Source organism: Perissodus microlepis, chromosome 11 (assembly GCF_051167445.1).
Source record: "Perissodus microlepis isolate ML-2025 ecotype Zambia chromosome 11, ASM5116744v1, whole genome shotgun sequence".
Lineage (NCBI taxonomy): Eukaryota > Metazoa > Chordata > Actinopteri > Cichliformes > Cichlidae > Perissodus > Perissodus microlepis.
Window position 1 is genome coordinate 5,573,024 of NC_140471.1, and position 17,016 is coordinate 5,590,039.

At 37.4% G+C, this 17,016-nt stretch overlaps 3 protein-coding genes across 4 annotated transcripts; 2 read left to right on the forward strand and 1 right to left on the reverse strand.

Annotated features, from left to right (window-relative positions):
- Positions 1-1,664: 1,664 nt before the first annotated feature.
- LOC146377112 (uncharacterized) lies at positions 1,665-6,206 on the forward strand. Of its 2 annotated transcripts, XM_084944016.1 has the most exons (5): positions 1,665-2,124; positions 2,332-2,437; positions 3,047-3,772; positions 4,762-4,980; positions 5,594-6,206. In XM_084944016.1, the coding sequence occupies exons 3-5, from the start codon at positions 3,279-3,281 to the stop codon at positions 5,802-5,804; spliced, it is 924 nt and encodes a 307-aa protein (XP_084800142.1). In that variant the 5' UTR covers positions 1,665-2,124; positions 2,332-2,437; positions 3,047-3,278; the 3' UTR covers positions 5,805-6,206. The 2 variants fall into 2 exon arrangements, with proteins under 2 accessions (XP_084800142.1, XP_084800143.1); XM_084944017.1 differs by lacking the exon at positions 1,665-2,124 and having other exon boundaries at positions 2,131-2,437.
- Positions 5,985-12,846, reverse strand: LOC146377113 (G2/M phase-specific E3 ubiquitin-protein ligase-like). The gene is made up of 13 exons (XM_084944367.1): positions 12,757-12,846; positions 11,723-11,849; positions 11,281-11,381; positions 10,879-11,188; positions 10,696-10,778; positions 10,521-10,540; positions 10,330-10,458; positions 9,934-10,017; positions 7,980-8,296; positions 7,727-7,908; positions 7,339-7,511; positions 6,875-7,089; positions 5,985-6,758 (listed from the first exon to the last, which is right to left on the reverse strand). Exons 2-13 carry the CDS (start codon positions 11,841-11,843, stop codon positions 6,523-6,525), a joined length of 1,971 nt encoding a protein of 656 aa, XP_084800493.1. The 5' UTR covers positions 11,844-11,849; positions 12,757-12,846; the 3' UTR covers positions 5,985-6,522.
- Positions 12,847-13,235: 389 nt separating this feature from the next.
- Positions 13,236-16,466, forward strand: LOC146377114 (general transcription factor II-I repeat domain-containing protein 2B). Its single transcript, XM_084944369.1, has 4 exons — positions 13,236-13,244; positions 13,356-14,202; positions 14,410-14,809; positions 16,460-16,466. The coding sequence occupies exons 1-4, from the start codon at positions 13,236-13,238 to the stop codon at positions 16,464-16,466; spliced, it is 1,263 nt and encodes a 420-aa protein (XP_084800495.1).
- Positions 16,467-17,016: the final 550 nt, after the last annotated feature.

A 17,016-nucleotide genomic window follows, 5' to 3' on the forward strand; every position in this document is an offset into this window, starting at 1 on the left:
TTATGGGGTGAGAGGAATTGCATTAAACTGGTTAAGAAGTTATCTAGAAAATAGGACCCAGTATGTGCATTATTTAGGCAATTCCTCTGAAAGACTGAAAATTGAATGTGGGGTTCCTCAAGGGTCTGTTTTGGGACCAAAACTTTTTAATTTATATATAAATGATATTTGTGATGTGTCCAAAATGTTCAATTTCGTTTTGTTTGCTGATGATACAAATTTTTATTGTGCTGGGGATAAATTGAAAGAATTGGCTGAATTAATGGTTTCTGAAATGGAAAAACTAAAAAAATGGTTTGATGTAAACAAATTATCTTTGAACTTGACAAAAACGAAATTTATGATTTTTGGAAATCGGGTAAAAGAGGATGAAGTAATTCTGTCCATTGATGGAGTTCCGATTGAGAGAGTTACTGAACTCCGTTTTTTGGGGGTAGTATTGGATGATAAATTAAAATGGAAATCTCATATTGAACATGTTAGAAAAAAGATGGTTAAAAATATTTATATTCTGGGTAATGTCAGAGATATACTAGATTATAAGGCAATGCGTATTTTATATTTCTCACTAATTTTCCCCTATCTCAGTTATTGTGCTGAGGTGTGGGGGAATACATATGTGACTTATATACATCCTCTATACTTGCTACAGAAGAAAGTGGTACGAATGGTTCATAATGTTAAATATAGAGAACATACAAATAATTTGTTTATAAAATCGAAATTGTTGAAATTTGAAGACTTAGTGAAATTACAGACATTATTATTCATGTGCAAGGCAAAAAATAACACATTACCTCTTAAGTTACAAAGTTTGTTTGTATTGTGTTCAGGAAGTGGGGACAGTAGAAGGAAGTTTGACTTTAAGCATAAGTTTGCTAAGACCACACAAAGGCAAATGTGTCCGACAGTTAAAGGTATAAGAATATGGAATTCTCTTGTAGATAATCTCAAGAGTTGTACAAACATGCACCGTTTTAAAATGTGTTACATACTTAAAAGGATAAATCAGTATGAAGAACATGAAAGTAATTAGGGCTAAATGTGGAAGAAAAATTTTTCATTGCCATTTAATGCTGTATATTGCTGATTATATTGATTTGTTGTTTAGTTTTGCATTGTTACATAAAGATACATGTTAGAGGGTTTTTTGGGGGTTATTGGCGCCCTCTTGTAAGAATATTTGGATTGCAGATAGGGGGCAGGTGCTAACAAGAATTTATTCTTCTTCCTGCTCCTTTTCACCCATGGGTGCAGTGTCATATTAATGGGAAGGAGGTTCTGTATGTAGGAAAAGAAACACTGTTGAACCATGTGTGAAATAAATAAAGAAATGAAATGAAAACATCGGATATGTATCGGATTCAGTACCACATACGAAAGTGACCCAGATCGGATTTGAAAATATCGGATTTGTGCCGTTCACACTGTCATACCATGATCGGATATGGGTCGCATAGGGTCCAAAAAAATCGGATTTGATGTGCTTTCGCCTGCAGTGTGAATGTAGCCTAATTATGTATAATTTATGGCTCACTTTCTAAGTCTGAATAAATAAATCCTGGCTTTATAGGTGTAATTCCTTTTTTCACCACATGGTGGCTGCACATTTTTTCTGCTACTTGCACCTGTGCTGCGAGCCCGCCCTTCTCTCCCCCTACGGTGGCCCTGAGAGGCCAAACGGACTGCAACTTCAGAAAACACTTGCAAAAAGAAAAATGCTGCAAAAAGGAAAACGCTACAAAAAGAAAGACGCTGCACTGCAACTTCAAGAAAAACGCTGCACTGCAAAAAGAAAAACGCTACAAAAAGAAAGACGCTGCACTGCAAAAAGAAAAACGCTACAAAAAGAAAGACGCTGCACTGCAACTTCAAGATAAACGCTGCACTGCAAAAAGAAAAACGCTACAAAAAGAAAAACGCTGCAAAAAGAAAAATGCTGCAAAAAGAAAAACGCTGCAAAAAGAAAAGCGCTGCAAAAGCACACAAAGCACAACGGAAATAGGAAAAAAGACAACGGAAATGTTCCTGGGGAGACAATAACCCGACGGACCAGTTGCACGAACCAAAACATGCTAACCAGTGCGCTAGGACTGGGACACACTTCAAAGAAGTGGAGGAGAGGTAAATGTGTTGTAATCTCATGATTCTAATAATACTACAGATATCTGGAATATACATTCAAAGATAATTCTAACAAAGATAATGTTTAATGTAGCCTTAGAAATGAAGCTTTTTTAAACTCGAGAACAAATACTAATAAGTCAAAGTCATTAAGGAATATTGCAGTTAATGTGTTCAGGTTTTCATTTGGCATTGTGTCTTCATCAGGCAATGTATTGTCCATATTGTGGAATCCAGCTAGTGGGGCAAATTGGAGTTTTTTGTGGGTCCTGTGGAACTAACATTCAAGTTTTAGCACCTTTTATAGAGAATGGTAAGCACTTCACTTTCCTAAGTTCTAGTATTTATTGCTCACCTTTTAATTGCTTCATAATGACTTATATACACCACAGTAGCTTCAGTAGTGCGTGTTTAACTTTTTTTTTTTTTGGGGGGGGGGGGATTATTATTCATGTGCCATTCCAAAGTACTATATTCATTTCCTTATTCTAAGGTTTTTGTATTGTTAAAGACTCTGTATGCAAAGATAAATCAGAATTCCAAAAATCGTAAAGGCATGAATTGGTAGGTACTAAGAACTGTATTCTGGTTTAAGCCTGCCATAATTTTAAAAACTAGTTTATGACTTAATAGGACATATGTACACAGTGACAAAATTCTTCTAACTTCTCTAATTTTGCTAATTTTGAGTTGTCAGCATAGAGGTCTTAATGAGAGTGATAAGTCCTGAATCCTGGTCCATGTTCTTTGAGCTTTTGCTGGCCTTTATTTAAGCACACATCAAGAAGATTAAATACTTGAGTCATGTTTATTGAGACTTGTTTCAGATGTGGTATTTTTTTTTTTTAAAAAACACTTATTAAGTGCATTTGTGGATTCCTGTGGTCGTAATTATCTTTTCATGTTTTCTCTTCAACCTTAGGCCCAGTCTCAGTCACAGACATCATCAATAAGTATTTCTCTGAGGGCCATACATATGAAGTGATCCTGGATTTTCTTGAAAACAAGCATAATATTTGTATGAGTCTGAGAACATTAAAGAGGAGGCTAAAAGATGCTGGAATGACTAGAAGGACTGACTTTACTCCCACTTTGTCATTTCCACTGTTACACAAGAACTGAGAGGCTCAGGTCAGCTTCTGGGTTACAGATCCATGTGTCAGACACTGCGACAAAAGTATAATCTGAAAGTTAAAAGAAATGATGTAATGCACATACGCTCAAGACTAGATCCATATGGTGTTAAGCGTCGCTGTAAACGCAGGTTTGTTCGAAGAGGATATTTTTCAGAAGGACCAAATCAAGTGTGGCATGTGGATGGTTATGATAAGCTGAAGCCCTTTGGTGTTGCTATTAGTGCATGTGTCGATGGATTTTCAAGGAAAGTTATGTGGCTCAGCTGTGGCAGCTCAAATAATGACCCAGGTATCATTGCAAAATATTATATGGAGTGCTTGTCACGGTTTGGTCAACTTCCAGCATGCCTTCGTACAGACTGTGGCACAGAAAATGGCACAATGGCAGCCATTCACTGTGCTTTAAGATCAGACCATGGAGATGAACTTGCAAGAGCCCACAGTCATATGTATGGTACCTCAACTACAAATCAACGGATTGAAAGTTGGTGGTCTTCGTTCAGAAAGCAAAGGTACATGGCTTTTAAAATATATTCTGAAACTAAAATTGAATGGTTCTGAAGGTGTTTCGTGGTCAGCGATATACTTTTTTTTGTGGGTGGGGTTTTATACTCAAATATTAAATTACAGTCACAAACAAACAAAGAAAAACATAGTCACCTACACATTTTTCTCATGTGATGCACAACTGCTTCAAAAAATATAATAAATGGTGTGGTATACCAGTGACATTTGTTTGTATTAAAACAACACACTCAAAAAGAAAATCCTACTCAGACATTCCACAAAAGTCCTAAAAAGGAACTATAAAAAACAACAAACAAACTGACATTCAACATTTTAATAAATTATTATAAATCCTAGAGGCAATGGCGTCAGTAAAGATTGATGTATTTAAAATTGAGTAAAATTTATTCAAATTTGTGTGCCTACGTAGTACCAAACTAACATCTAGATCAAATAGTTTACCTGTAGGGAGTCATATAAATAAAAGAACAAGGGATTCTTCAAATTTGAGAACTGTAATATGAGTAATATAAGAACATTGATCCAACATGACAGAAATTTGTTAGAGGAGGTCATTCGTTTCAGACATTTCTTCGACTTTGTGTGCCAAAAAAAAAAATACTGATGTTTTCACTAGCTTTTGGATTTCTGTGTGTTATCTAACAAGTGATAACAGCTTCAGTGTTCATGTAGAAACAAAATAGTACATTTATATGGACAGACCTGTATATTACAACTTTTCTTAAGTTCAACCGCCAAATGCAGGAATAACAGGAGGATTAATCATTTTGTTAAATTTTGTTATTTGTGTGAAATGCTTTTTCTTTCCTGCAGTGCATTGATGAAACACTTCAGAACATGTGAATAAGCTTTTCTTTGAACGAAATTGCGCACATTTCAATATTCTTAAGATTACGACTTTGTTTTAAAGAGGACAATTACATTGAATTACTTGTGTTATTAAATTTTATATGCCTTGTCATTCCACCATTAGAACTCAGTTCTGGATTGAACTCTTCAGTGACCTGAGGGAGAGGCATCTTTTCAACGGCAGTCATGAACATAAATGCCTTCTGCGATATGTCTTCCTCAATGTCTTGCAAAAAGAGCTTGACGAGTACAGAGATCTCTGGAACACTCACACCATCCGACCTATGCGCCAATCTTGTTGTCCATCTGGTAAACCAGAAGCCATGTATCACCTGCCTCATAGGTATGTATTTAGTCCATGTATTTTATTTCATAGTTTTACTAAAATTTTTCTTCCTCAGTATAGTGTATTGTATGTGCAGGATACCTGTCCAGCTTGCTGTTATTAAACCTTTTGTTCATTTATAAAATGGTTCAGGAACAGTCCATCCCTTATGTGCACTCTTTTCTTTCTTGACCTAACCACTTGAGTTAAGTAAGCAGTATGTCATTTAGGTTTAACAATTTGCCCTAACTGTTACTCACAGCAGGTATTACACACACTTTAGCAATTGAATAGTGTGTTTTGTTGTTTTCACCTTTTTGCTGAATAGAAATTAAAGCTGCCACTTGTGTTTTGCCATTAGTTCTGTTCTCTGACTTCATGCACATACGTTTTATTTTTATATTTTTTTCCAAAAAAAAAAAAAAAAATGTTAGACAATCATATTTTAACTTTGGATCACATCTTGGCTAAAAATGACAAATGTAGATATATGCATAATGAAGATTCTTTAAAATCACAATTTCCAGAACTGACTTTTAATTATAAGATTGACTTTGCGCTTTTGCTGTGACCTTGAAGGATAGTACATGGAGAAGTGACTGAATTTGTTCATTTTTCTGACTGACCTAAGGTATGGTGGAAGAGAGTGTGGATTCCAAGTGCCTCAAGAAATCCTGCACCAGTTTGATGACATTCTACCTGCTCAGTACAGTCTATGTGGGGACGACAATCTCCAGGTTCATTTCACAAACTTGGAAAGACAGAGTGAGCTCCCTCGACCAGTCAACTGGACTACTGCAGTTGAAAATTATATAACACTCAAAAATATGACTGGACTTTAGAAGTCAATGTAAAATCATCTGCTAGATGTGGGTACAATTACCACTGACACTAATTGTCACAAACCAACTTTAATGAGTATTGAAAAAAATAGTACCATAGTTTTTATATAAATAGTTTCACTACCGTCAACTTTTCAGTGTGTACGCTTTCTACCTGAAGAAATCAAAAGACCATACTGTACAAAATAACTTGTTCCTTTTAATTAGGTGTTGTAACAAACACGTTGATTAATTTGGAGATCTGTTTTACAAACAAAGGTTTACAAAAGCATTCAGCGAGACCTGTATTTATGTGGGTTTTTCTTTTTCTTTTTTTTTTAACTCCAAGAACAACTTGCATATCTTACAAAAAAATGTAATCAAACACAGAAGTGTTTGATTAAATAAAGCCTTTTAACTGAATTTATCAGATTTTTTTCCCTGTGTTATTATACTAGTGTGTCTCAGTACATTAGAATACTTAAGAAATGTTTTATTTTGTTACATTGGCAATTTCTTAACACAGTGAAATATGTCTAACTTGTTCAATTGTCCCACTATGATACTATGCTTTTGAAATTCCAAAACCTGATTGAACTTTTTGCGATGCATTAAACTTTATGTGATTTACAGAAATTATTATAAATTATTAGAAACAAAATTTTCAGATTTTAAAATCACAAACTTCAAATGTTTGCTAAAACCATAAATGTGGCTTAAAAGCAAAAGGACTTGGACCTTAGGGAAGCCCAAACCCAGGAGAGTTCTGGATGCCATAATCCATGGCTTCTTGGAAGTCCTCATAACTGTGTAACACTGGGATTTTGATAGTATTTGCACAGACATCTGCTACAGGGAAGCGTGAAGTGGTCTGGAAAAGAAGTTGTGGCTTTGGCTGAATTGCTGCAGGAGGAATTTCTCTCAGTCCAGTTGCAAACATAAGGATGTCTTCAAGAGACAGACTTCCATTTCTCTCTGAAAATGTAAAGAGAATAAAAGTTATTTCTAATGATAATAAACAGGAAAAAGGTGCCATTACACTTTGCTGACATAAATGTACTCATTTCAACATTTTCAACCAAATTTAATACCTTCTACAGAAAGCAGATAGTCTTGCCAGTAGCTTAGTACTCTTGTCTCCTCTTGACGCCTAGAGCTGCCAGGTGGACCAAATTGCACATGGAAGATGTTCTCAAGAAGATCAGCTGTCAGCCTGGTCTCAGTGTAGCACATGAATGAGAAGAAGAGTGAAGGATGCTGTTCCAGGGCGTTTAGAAAATCCAGTGTTGCTAGACCCTTTCTGAAACTAGAAAACAGTCTAATTTTTAATAAAATGTTTAATGTTATTTGTGCAAGAAAGCAAAACTGCACAACATTCTTATCTAGCTAAGACACTCATCCTGCTACAAAAAAAAGTCCTCCTGAAAAAGGTCTTGCATTTAGAATATGTTTTTTCCGTCCTTTAAATTTCATGGGAATAAAAAAAAAAAAAGTAACAATTTATTCTTCTGAAAAGATTTTGTAAAATGGGCACATAATAGTCTGAATTCTATACCTTTGGATGGAAAGATGGTTTCGGTAGATGAAGTACCACTGAATGTAATCCGCTACTACCTTCTTCTTATCCTCCAGTGTCCTCATGAATCGACAGCATCCTGCTGTCTGGAGCATGCTTGAGTGTTTTTCTGAGATTACTCGGAGCTCACTTAGAGATGTTGCATTCTTTATCTAAAGAGAAAAATATATATTACACACACATACACATGCACAAGTGACATCCTTCGCATGCTGTCTATTAATGTGCAATTTAACACAGTCTTGGATTACACAATCCGTAATCATTTCAGGCATCAGTTAGTTACCAAGATTATGTTAAGTGGATAACTAAAACTAAAAATTTGCATTTATTGGCGTTTGTCATAATCATAACATCACAAATTTACCTCTAGTAGAGCCTTCTTGATTTCTTCATCTGGTATATCATCAATTTGTGCCTCGAATGTCTTTTCTTTTCCAACAAGGTACATAAAGAAGTTTGGAGATAAACAACATGGCCCTGGACCACCATGGACAATGGAAACTGCAATCATTCTTCCAACGTAGAAATATTCATTTTCATCTGCAGCTAAAGATAAAGACAATTCATTATAATAAAGTAATTTTGACCATGGAAAAAAATGTGAAAAAAATAGATACCTTTACTATGAAATGTGAGATATTTGGCATAGTCTTTTCCTTCGAATATTGTTCTCGTCCTTATGGCTTCCATCAAAAGGGTGAGAAATTCTCGAGTAGGCCCACCTGTGTCTATTGCCTCTTCAGCCAGCCCCACATCATCAGAGAATTTCACCATCATGCCAGAGTTGGGACTATATGAAGACCTTCTGAAGCCTCGGTAGGCACCATCCCAGACATTGGCTCGGTTAATGTTGAATCTGCTACAGGAGGTTTTGTTGATCTTCAGAGCCAGATTTGAGATGACATCTGCAGCCGTCAATCCATCAGGTTCATCACTGTAGAATGAGTCAGTGAAAAGCAACAAAATATTTACACTATTTACACTTTATGTCTGTGAAGGTTCTCAGTCATCCAGGTCATCGTAGTCAAAGGAGCTTGCAAAGAAAAGCGTCTGGACTTCTTTAAGTTACTTGAAGACGTTTCACCTCTCATCCGAGAAGCTTCTTCAGTTCTAAGGTCAAATGGTGGAGAGTCCCAGATATAAACCTAGTGGGAGTATCCCCCCACAGAGGGACAAAAGGACCCCCTGATGATCCTCTAATCGCCTGAGCCAAGGTGTGAAACCGGGTGTGGGTCCCAATCAGCCAGAGTTTCGGGTGTGTTCATTGTGAAACCTGGCCCCACCTTATCATGCGAATTCCTGAGGTCAGATGGCCCAGGATGTGAGTGGGCGTTAAGGCGTCTGGGAAGGGATCTCAAAACTGGATTATAGATGGTAGAGAGTTGGTGTCGTAAACCCCCGCCTCTGTTCAAAGATGGTCGCTCACAGTGGACATAGATGGCTTCTTTCACTCCTCTTTCAAACCATCTGTCCTCTCTGTCCAAAATGTGAACATTGGCATCCTCGAAAGAGTGTCCTTTAACCTTAATTTACACTTTATGTATTTTTTTTTTTGTTTAATCAGAATCAGAATCAGAATACTTTATTAATCCCTGGGGGAAATTATTTTTTGTTACAGTGCTCCATTATAAACCAACATTAAGACAAGACAGACAATACGCTAACTAAGAATAGTACAATATATACATATATATACATACATAAGTCACTCATAAATAAATAAATAGCTGGAAAAGAAATGTGTATTTGTAGCAGTAACCAGTGTGTTAAGTGGATGCGTTGTACAGGGAGATGGCCACAGGCAGGAAAGATTTCCTGTGTCGTTCAGTGGTGCTTTTCGGTAATCTCAGTCTCTCACTGAACGAGCTCCTGTGACTGACCAGCATGTCATGGAGTGGGTGGGAGGTGTTATCCAACATTGTCTTTATGTTGGACAGCATCCGCCTCTCCGACACCACCTTGAGGGAGTCCAGCTCCATCCCCACAACATTACTGGCCTTACGGATTAGTTTATTAAGTCTGTTGGCATCTGCGACCCTCAGCCTGCTCCCCCAGCATGCAACAGCATAGAGGATCGCACTGGCCACAACAGACTCATAGAAAATCCTGAGCATTTTCTGGCAGATGTTGAAGGACCTCAGTCGCCTCAAAAAATAGAGACGACTCTGGCCCTTCCTGTAAAGTGCAGTGGTGTTTTTAGCCCAGTCCAGTTTATTGTTAATGTGTACTCCAAGGTATTTATATTTATTATTTATTAATATCTTTTAAGTAATTTTTCTTGCTTTATCAATTGGCCTTTTTCTGTTAATTAATTTTAAAAAGCAAAATAGTAATCTGAAGAACAATCATCAGCAACCAAATAATTTTAAGAATCTTTTTTTCCTGAATACAATCATCAGCAGAATAACTTCACAGGAAAAGTTAAGCTATGTTTGCTCCTGTAAAAGGTTAGGATCAAAAATAGCAGCAGTACCCAGCACTATTTTTAGTAAAAAAAAAAAATTGATAAATAGGTTAACTGCAAGTCACACACTATGGGTTTATTGTACTTATTCGAGATATGAAAGTTACCAGTTTTCCTTTTGCAACTCCTCTCCCTCAGCATCTGAAGAACTGCTGTCAATAACGACAGGTGCATAGATATTGGTATAGATACTGTCAAAGGAGAGTAAAAACAGAAGATTAAAATACATTTTATGTAATAGTAATTCTGGCTCTACATTTGGCTGGGTTGGGTCTGAAGTACTTCACCGTGACTGAATTTGCTCAAGTTATGGATTAGATAGAGAACCTCTATAATTAAAAAACAACAACAACAACAAAAAACGGTTTCACTGAGCTTATTACTTTATAATTATTTACAAGATATATCATTTCATATTTTTTAAATTTTAGAATCACAATCTGAATCATAATACTTCATTGATCCCTAGGGGAAATCATGTAATTTTATAACTTAAGACTAACTTGTAACTTGTAGTATGTTCTCCTGATGTGGATGCCATTTGAGATTCTGTACCACACTGAACCTTCAGCATAAACACAAACACAACACAATACCATAACAACTGCAGATGTAATGGCATGCAAATGAAACTTAACAATTAAATATGCAACATTGTTATACAAAAGAGTATTATGTACTTGCACATCAGATGTTTGGGATATTGAAGTTGACCTATAAAACATAGATCCAATGATAAAAAGAAAATGTTATAAGACATAACATGCTTTTGTGGCCATCAAATGCTAACATTAAAGTGTTAAGAACATTAGATGTTTATATACCTGCCATAGAGGCCAGATCAATGTGCTAGAAGGTAGCCAACTTACCGACGTATAGGCTCTGGTGTACGTAACGGGTGGTACCCTAACGATAACTTCATCATCCTCCTCAACTTCTGAAACACTAACATCTGTGGGAACGTATGAAATACTTTGGTTAAAATCTTCAACACAGTAATCTTTAACAATATGAGTATAAAAAAGAATTAATGGCAATTCTATTTAACTCACATTCTGACAAAAAGTCCTCAAGTGTGCAGACAAATAGTGTAATTCTTTGGTAAGGCTTGCCAACGGCCTCTTTGTAGAGTTCAATCGTAAAGGGTGTGTCAGTTCCTGGAATATTTTTTATTTGAGAGCCATCAGGGTAGAGCAGGATGTATTCTACATCTTTCATATCTTGGTTGAAAGCTTTAAATTTTTTAATGGCAGCACCCAACAGCCTCTCAGATGACCAGCTTGGGTCAACATGTAATGGTAGTGATTTCCCTCTTATGGGTCTCATGCCAGTCCTCTTTTTGTTCATGATCCCAACAGAAATCTAGATTACATTTTAGGAAAAAAAAAGTGGTCACATATTAGAAAAGTGTTGTCAGACAACAGATTAACATTTAAAAAACTTTGTATTTATACCTTCACTGTTTTCTTTGATTTCTTTTTGGATTTTGAGAACATCCTCCTTTCTGCCTCTTTACCTTCACGGTACTTGAAGAACTGCTGAACAACTGTCTTGGCTGAACAGGAAAAAAGGGTGAAAGACAGAGAGACTCTTTATTGGTCTATCGTTGTTTATAATTCAAAAGCAAACATGAAAAAGTCATTATTCAAAAAACATATGAACATAATGCACAAAAAAATCTACCTCTTCCCCACAGTCACATCCAGCAGAAAAATGTCTTTGCTTTCAGAAATGCAGATTTATTAGTCACATGACACCTGATGTCTATAGTTTTCCTTTTTTTTTTTTCATTTATGACACTATCTGTAAATTACAAACACCTGAACAAATCTTGCCCTTTTAACTTTTTTCCATATAGAACGAGTTACAATAGCAGGAAGTTCAGAAAAAAATTACCTCTTGAGTGTTCTTGTTCTGTGGAAGCATCTTTAGCTGGTACAAAACTTATGTCTTTTCCACAGGAACAGCAAAATTTTGTCAAGTTCTCAAACTGGAATCCACAGAATGGACAATACATCTTAACCTGAAAAACATGAGTTGTATGATTTTAGCAATTTATTTTACAAAACAGTCAAATATATATATATATATATATATATATATATATATATCTGCAGCTCCGAACTGTTGTAAAGGGACCTTTGGCTAATACGTGGGGTTCAGTGTCTGGCTCGCACCTGGAACTAGCTTTACAGTGTTGGTCAACTTTGCTAGCGAGAGACAGAGAGAGGCGTTGAAAGGCTGCTCCAACCGAACTTATTGTTTCGGAGGAAAACACAAACACATTGTACAGTCGAGTCTAAACAGTGTACTTACATCTGGACTCGTCAGGCACTATTTTTGGCTGCAGTGGTTATTATTATATTTACATGCTTCCATCTCCCTTTTCTGCTAGGTGAGAACTCATACTTTTCCACTTTCCTTTTTCTCACTCCCTGGCTCACAGAAACTTAACGTCCATTCTCCCTGCAGCACGGACTACATGAGGGCACATCCTTTATCGCTATGCCTGTAATACTCTGCCTATTGCCTTCATATTAACTAATTTTTTGAACAATAATTATTGAAAATATTTTGTCATGTCATTATACTGCCGCAAGTAGAGGTGGCATGGGCCGCGAAACTGAGACACAGGCATTAGAGCCTCTTAATGCTTGTTTTGTTTGGGTTTCCACCAGAGTGGAATTAACAAAAAATAGAGAGGGCATAGCCTAACATACGAAATAGGAAAATAATGATGTGTAATCTATTTATTTCAACAAAAAAACTGTATTCTGAATACCACCTATTTACACAGTAACTGTAACGGAATACAGTTACTCGTATTTTGTATTTTAAATACGTGACAGTGTTACATGTATTTCGTTACTCCCAAACACTGCAAACATATCTGTAGTATTATTAGAATCATGAGATTACAACACATTTACCTCTCCTCCACTTCTTTGAAGTGTGTCCCAGTCCTAGCGCAGTGGTTAACATGTTTTGGTTCGTGCAACTGGTCCGTCGGGTTATTGTCTCCCCAGGAACATTTCCGTTGTCTTTTTTCCTATTTCCGTTGTGCTTTGTGTGCTTTTGCAGCGCTTTTCTTTTTGCAGCGTTTTTCTTTTTGTAGCGTTTTTCCTTTTTGCAGTGCAGCGTTTTTCTTGAAGTTGCAGTGCAGCATCTTTCTTTTTGTAGCGTTTTTCTTTTTGCAGTGCAGCGTTTTTCTTGAAGTTGCAGTGCAGCGTCTTTCTTTTTGTAGCTTTTTTCTTTTTGCAGTGCAGCGTTTTTCTTGAAGTTGCAGTGCAGCGTCTTTCTTTTTGCAGCGTTTTCCTTTTTGCAGCATTTTTCTTTTTGCAAGTGTTTTCTGAAGTTGCAGTCCGTTTGGCCTCTCAGGGCCACCGTACCTTCTCTGCTTATTTCTGCCATGGCGACTGTATAAAAAAAGAGAAAGGTTGATGGTGAGGGAATTGCAGTATTTTTTTTTACTGAAATTCGAGGCAATTGTGTTTGCCTGATTTGTAAAGAGACTGTTGCCTTGTTTAAGGATTTTAACATTAGGAGACACTACGAGATTAAACATGCTGCAACATATAACAAGCTGACAGGGAGTGAGCGCGCTGAAAGTGAAGTGAAGCAACGCCAAGCTGCTCTGGCTTCGCAACAGCGATTTTTCACGCGGGCCTGTGAGACACATGAAAATATCATGAAAGCCAGCTACGAAGTGGCTATGTTAATAGCTAAACATGGCAAACCTTTCACTGAAGGTACGTTTGTCAAAGACTGTGTCATGAAAATGAACATTTGCCCCGAAAAGAAGCAAGAATTTCTGAATGCTTGCTTGGCACGCAACACTGTGGCACGAAGAGTTGAGGATATATCGTCAGACATTCACAGACAGCTGCGGGACAGAGGAGTGGATTTTGATTATTTCTCATTAGCCTGCGATGAAAGCACCGATGCATCTGACACCGTGCAACTGCTGATTTATTTACGAGGAGTCGACGACAAGATGAACGTGACAGAGGAGCTGCTGGATCTCAAAAGCCTTAAGGGTCAAACCAGAGGAATGGATTTATTCATTTCTGTTTGTGAAGCTGTTGATGATATGAAGCTACCATGGAGTAAAGTTTCTGGGATCATTACTGATGGTGCACCTGCCATGGCTGGTGAGCGAAGCGGATTGTCCACACTGATCTGCAATAAAGTCAGCGAAGAAGCAGGTAACGCTGTTAAACTTCACTGTATCATTCATCAGCAGGCTCTCTGTGCCAAACATCTCAAATTTGATGATGTTATGAAACCAGTAGCAAAGACAATCAACTGTATTCGCTCTAAAGCTCTGTACCACCGACAGTTTCAGCAGTTTCTGCATGACATCCAGGCTGAATATGGTGACGTAGTTTATTACAATGATGTGAGGTGGCTAAGTCGGGGGTCTGCACTACAGCGATTTTTCTCTCTCAGAGAGGAAATCAGACAGTTTTTAGATGAGAAGGGACAACCAATGTAAGAACTGTCTGATCCTGTATGGCTGGCAAATCTGGCTTTTTTGGTTGACATTACGAAGCATCTGAATGCGCTGAATGTTAATCTTCAAGGAAAAGACGCAGTGGTGAGCCAACTATACGCTCACATCAAGGCCTTTGGAACCAAACTGCAACTTTTCCAAAGACACTTGTCCCTAACAGAGCCCTGTACCACACACTTCCCAGCTTTGAAAGAGGTTATTGACAGTTTCCCAGGGGACATTAATGTCCAAATGAAGAGGTACGCAACAGCTATCGCGTCTCTTTCTGGAGAATTTAATAAACGCTTTCAGGACTTTGCAGCTATTGAAAAAGACATGCTGCTTTTCTCATCTCCCTTCTCCGTGGACCCTGATGATGCTCCTCCGCAGCTTCAGCTGGAGCTCATTGAGCTGCAGTGTGACGATGAGTGCCGCGGAAAACACCGGCAGTGTTCTCTTGTTGACTTTTATCGGCAGCTAGACAAAGACAGGTTTCCTGAAGTGCGATCTCTTGCTAAGAGCTTATTGACTATGTGCACGTTAGCATATGCTACTTCCGGTGCGGAAACTCCTTTGGGGAGCTTTGTTTCCGGTGTCCTATTCGCGCCTGGTTTACGGTCCAAAACAAGTTAAGCATGTGAATGAATCAAGCGGCGATTTACATTTCTATAGATGTCTTGGGCATTTACCCAATATATCTGTAAATGATGTTCATCGACTTGTGATATTATTCCCCGCGCCTCAGGGCAAAACAGAAAATGGATTCAAATGTTATATTTCTCAGCTGTCCCTCGTTTATCGCGGGTGTTATGTTCTAAAAATAACCAGCGATAGGTGAAATCAAGTAGTCAATTTTATTTTTTGACGGTGCAAAACGTTTCGTGGACATCGTGGACATACAGTACTGCACTTCAGAGTCACACTGCTAGCGATCGATGCAGCGATTCTGCACTGTACAGGAGAGATGTCACGGAGGAGATCTCTGCAGCGATCAGGACGCAGGACACAATGTGACGTAAAAAAAAAATAAGCATGCAAACTTGCACTAAAAAATTTGCGAAACAGCGAGGTGAAAGGTGAACCACGTTATTAGCGAGGGACCACTGTAATTTTTAAGGTAAGTCACAACATACCCTTCGTACATACTAATGTATAGAAACCCTTACCAGCAATCATTCATTTTTTGTGTGGCTTTTTTCACGGTTTGTTAACATGCTGTGTAGGTGTGTACTTGACTAGCTGATCTCGACATAATGGGGGAAACATCTGGTTTGACTATTCTTCACCTGTAGTTTGAATGCTGAACATTTGCCTGTTTAAATCATAAGACCAGTCACTATACAGAGATGTGCTTCTGAATGTGGACGATGTGTCTTCTGCATGCAGTAATGCAGTTCTGCTTGTGTTTAGTGATGTAAACAACTGATCGATCTAAACTCTTTAAATGTCAAAATTGATCATTAGATTTTTTATGACACAACAGTGGTGAGTGTTCCCACCTTCTCCTCTTTGTAACTTAACGCGATCTTTCCGTTTTCGAGTTTTGGACATGATTTTGGAGTATATCTTTGCAGTAGCGATTGACCGCAAAGTAAAGCTACCAGAAATCTACAACCCCACATCCGGTCTCAAACCAGGAATTTAGCATTTTCTCGTGCACAGGGTCAATTTGGTTCCACATATTTGTGTGAGCAAACCTTCTCTGTCATGAACTTAAACAAGAACCGATTGAGATCAAGGATGAGTGACTCCCACTTGCGTGATATTTTATGCATCTCAACCACTGCCCTCAAAGCAGACCTAATTGCTTTACTAAAATCTAGATCTCAGTATCACCCCTCTCATTAGTCCAGGGATGCCCAAATTCTGTACTGGAGAGCTGCTGTGCATGTTTTAGTTCTTTCTGGTTTAGCACAGTTGAATCAAATGAAGAGCAGGCCTCCAGGAGTGACATCCCTGCATTACTCATGTGTTTCTGAACAGTAAAAAGCATAAAGCATGCTAATGCAATACACAAAAGGAAACGTATTTTGTTAAACTCTTAAGATTTGGTTTTAACTGTTGATGTTATGCTCTTAATTCATAGTTGAGTGTGTTGTGTACATATTGTGTAAATTTACAAATGTGTTTATTTCTTGCAGCAAGTGAACTTCCAGTTGTGCAATCTTCCAGCAGATGTGAAAAAATTTGGCTTCCTGAAAGGTCTTGTAAAAGTCAAAGGGCGAAATTCACTTTAAAAAAAACTTTATTGATAACAGAACACTTTTCATTACTTATAACTCCTGTTTAAATGTTCATTAGGCAAAGATATTGCAAACTCATGGAAATTTAGGGTATTCTATACAGTTTGTTCAATGTTGTCTGACTCTCCAGATATAAATGAAAGGCGGAATTGTGTCTTTAGAGTTGTAAATGCTTGCCTGAGTGTCTTTTATTTAGGTACATTTCTATTTTAAAAATAAAGGTAATTGTGACTATTAAAATTGTTCTTCATTATATTTTCATGTAACTTTGTTATGAAAAAAAAAAAGTCAAAAGGAACCATTGGCCCCCAGGCATCTTCACTTTATAAAATTTGGCCCTTTTTGCAAAAAGTTTGGACACCCCTGGCCTACATAATAAGAAGTACACACTTGGAGTTTTTTTAAATTAAAAAAACTGTTCGATACTAGGGCTGCCACGATTAGTCGACTAGTCA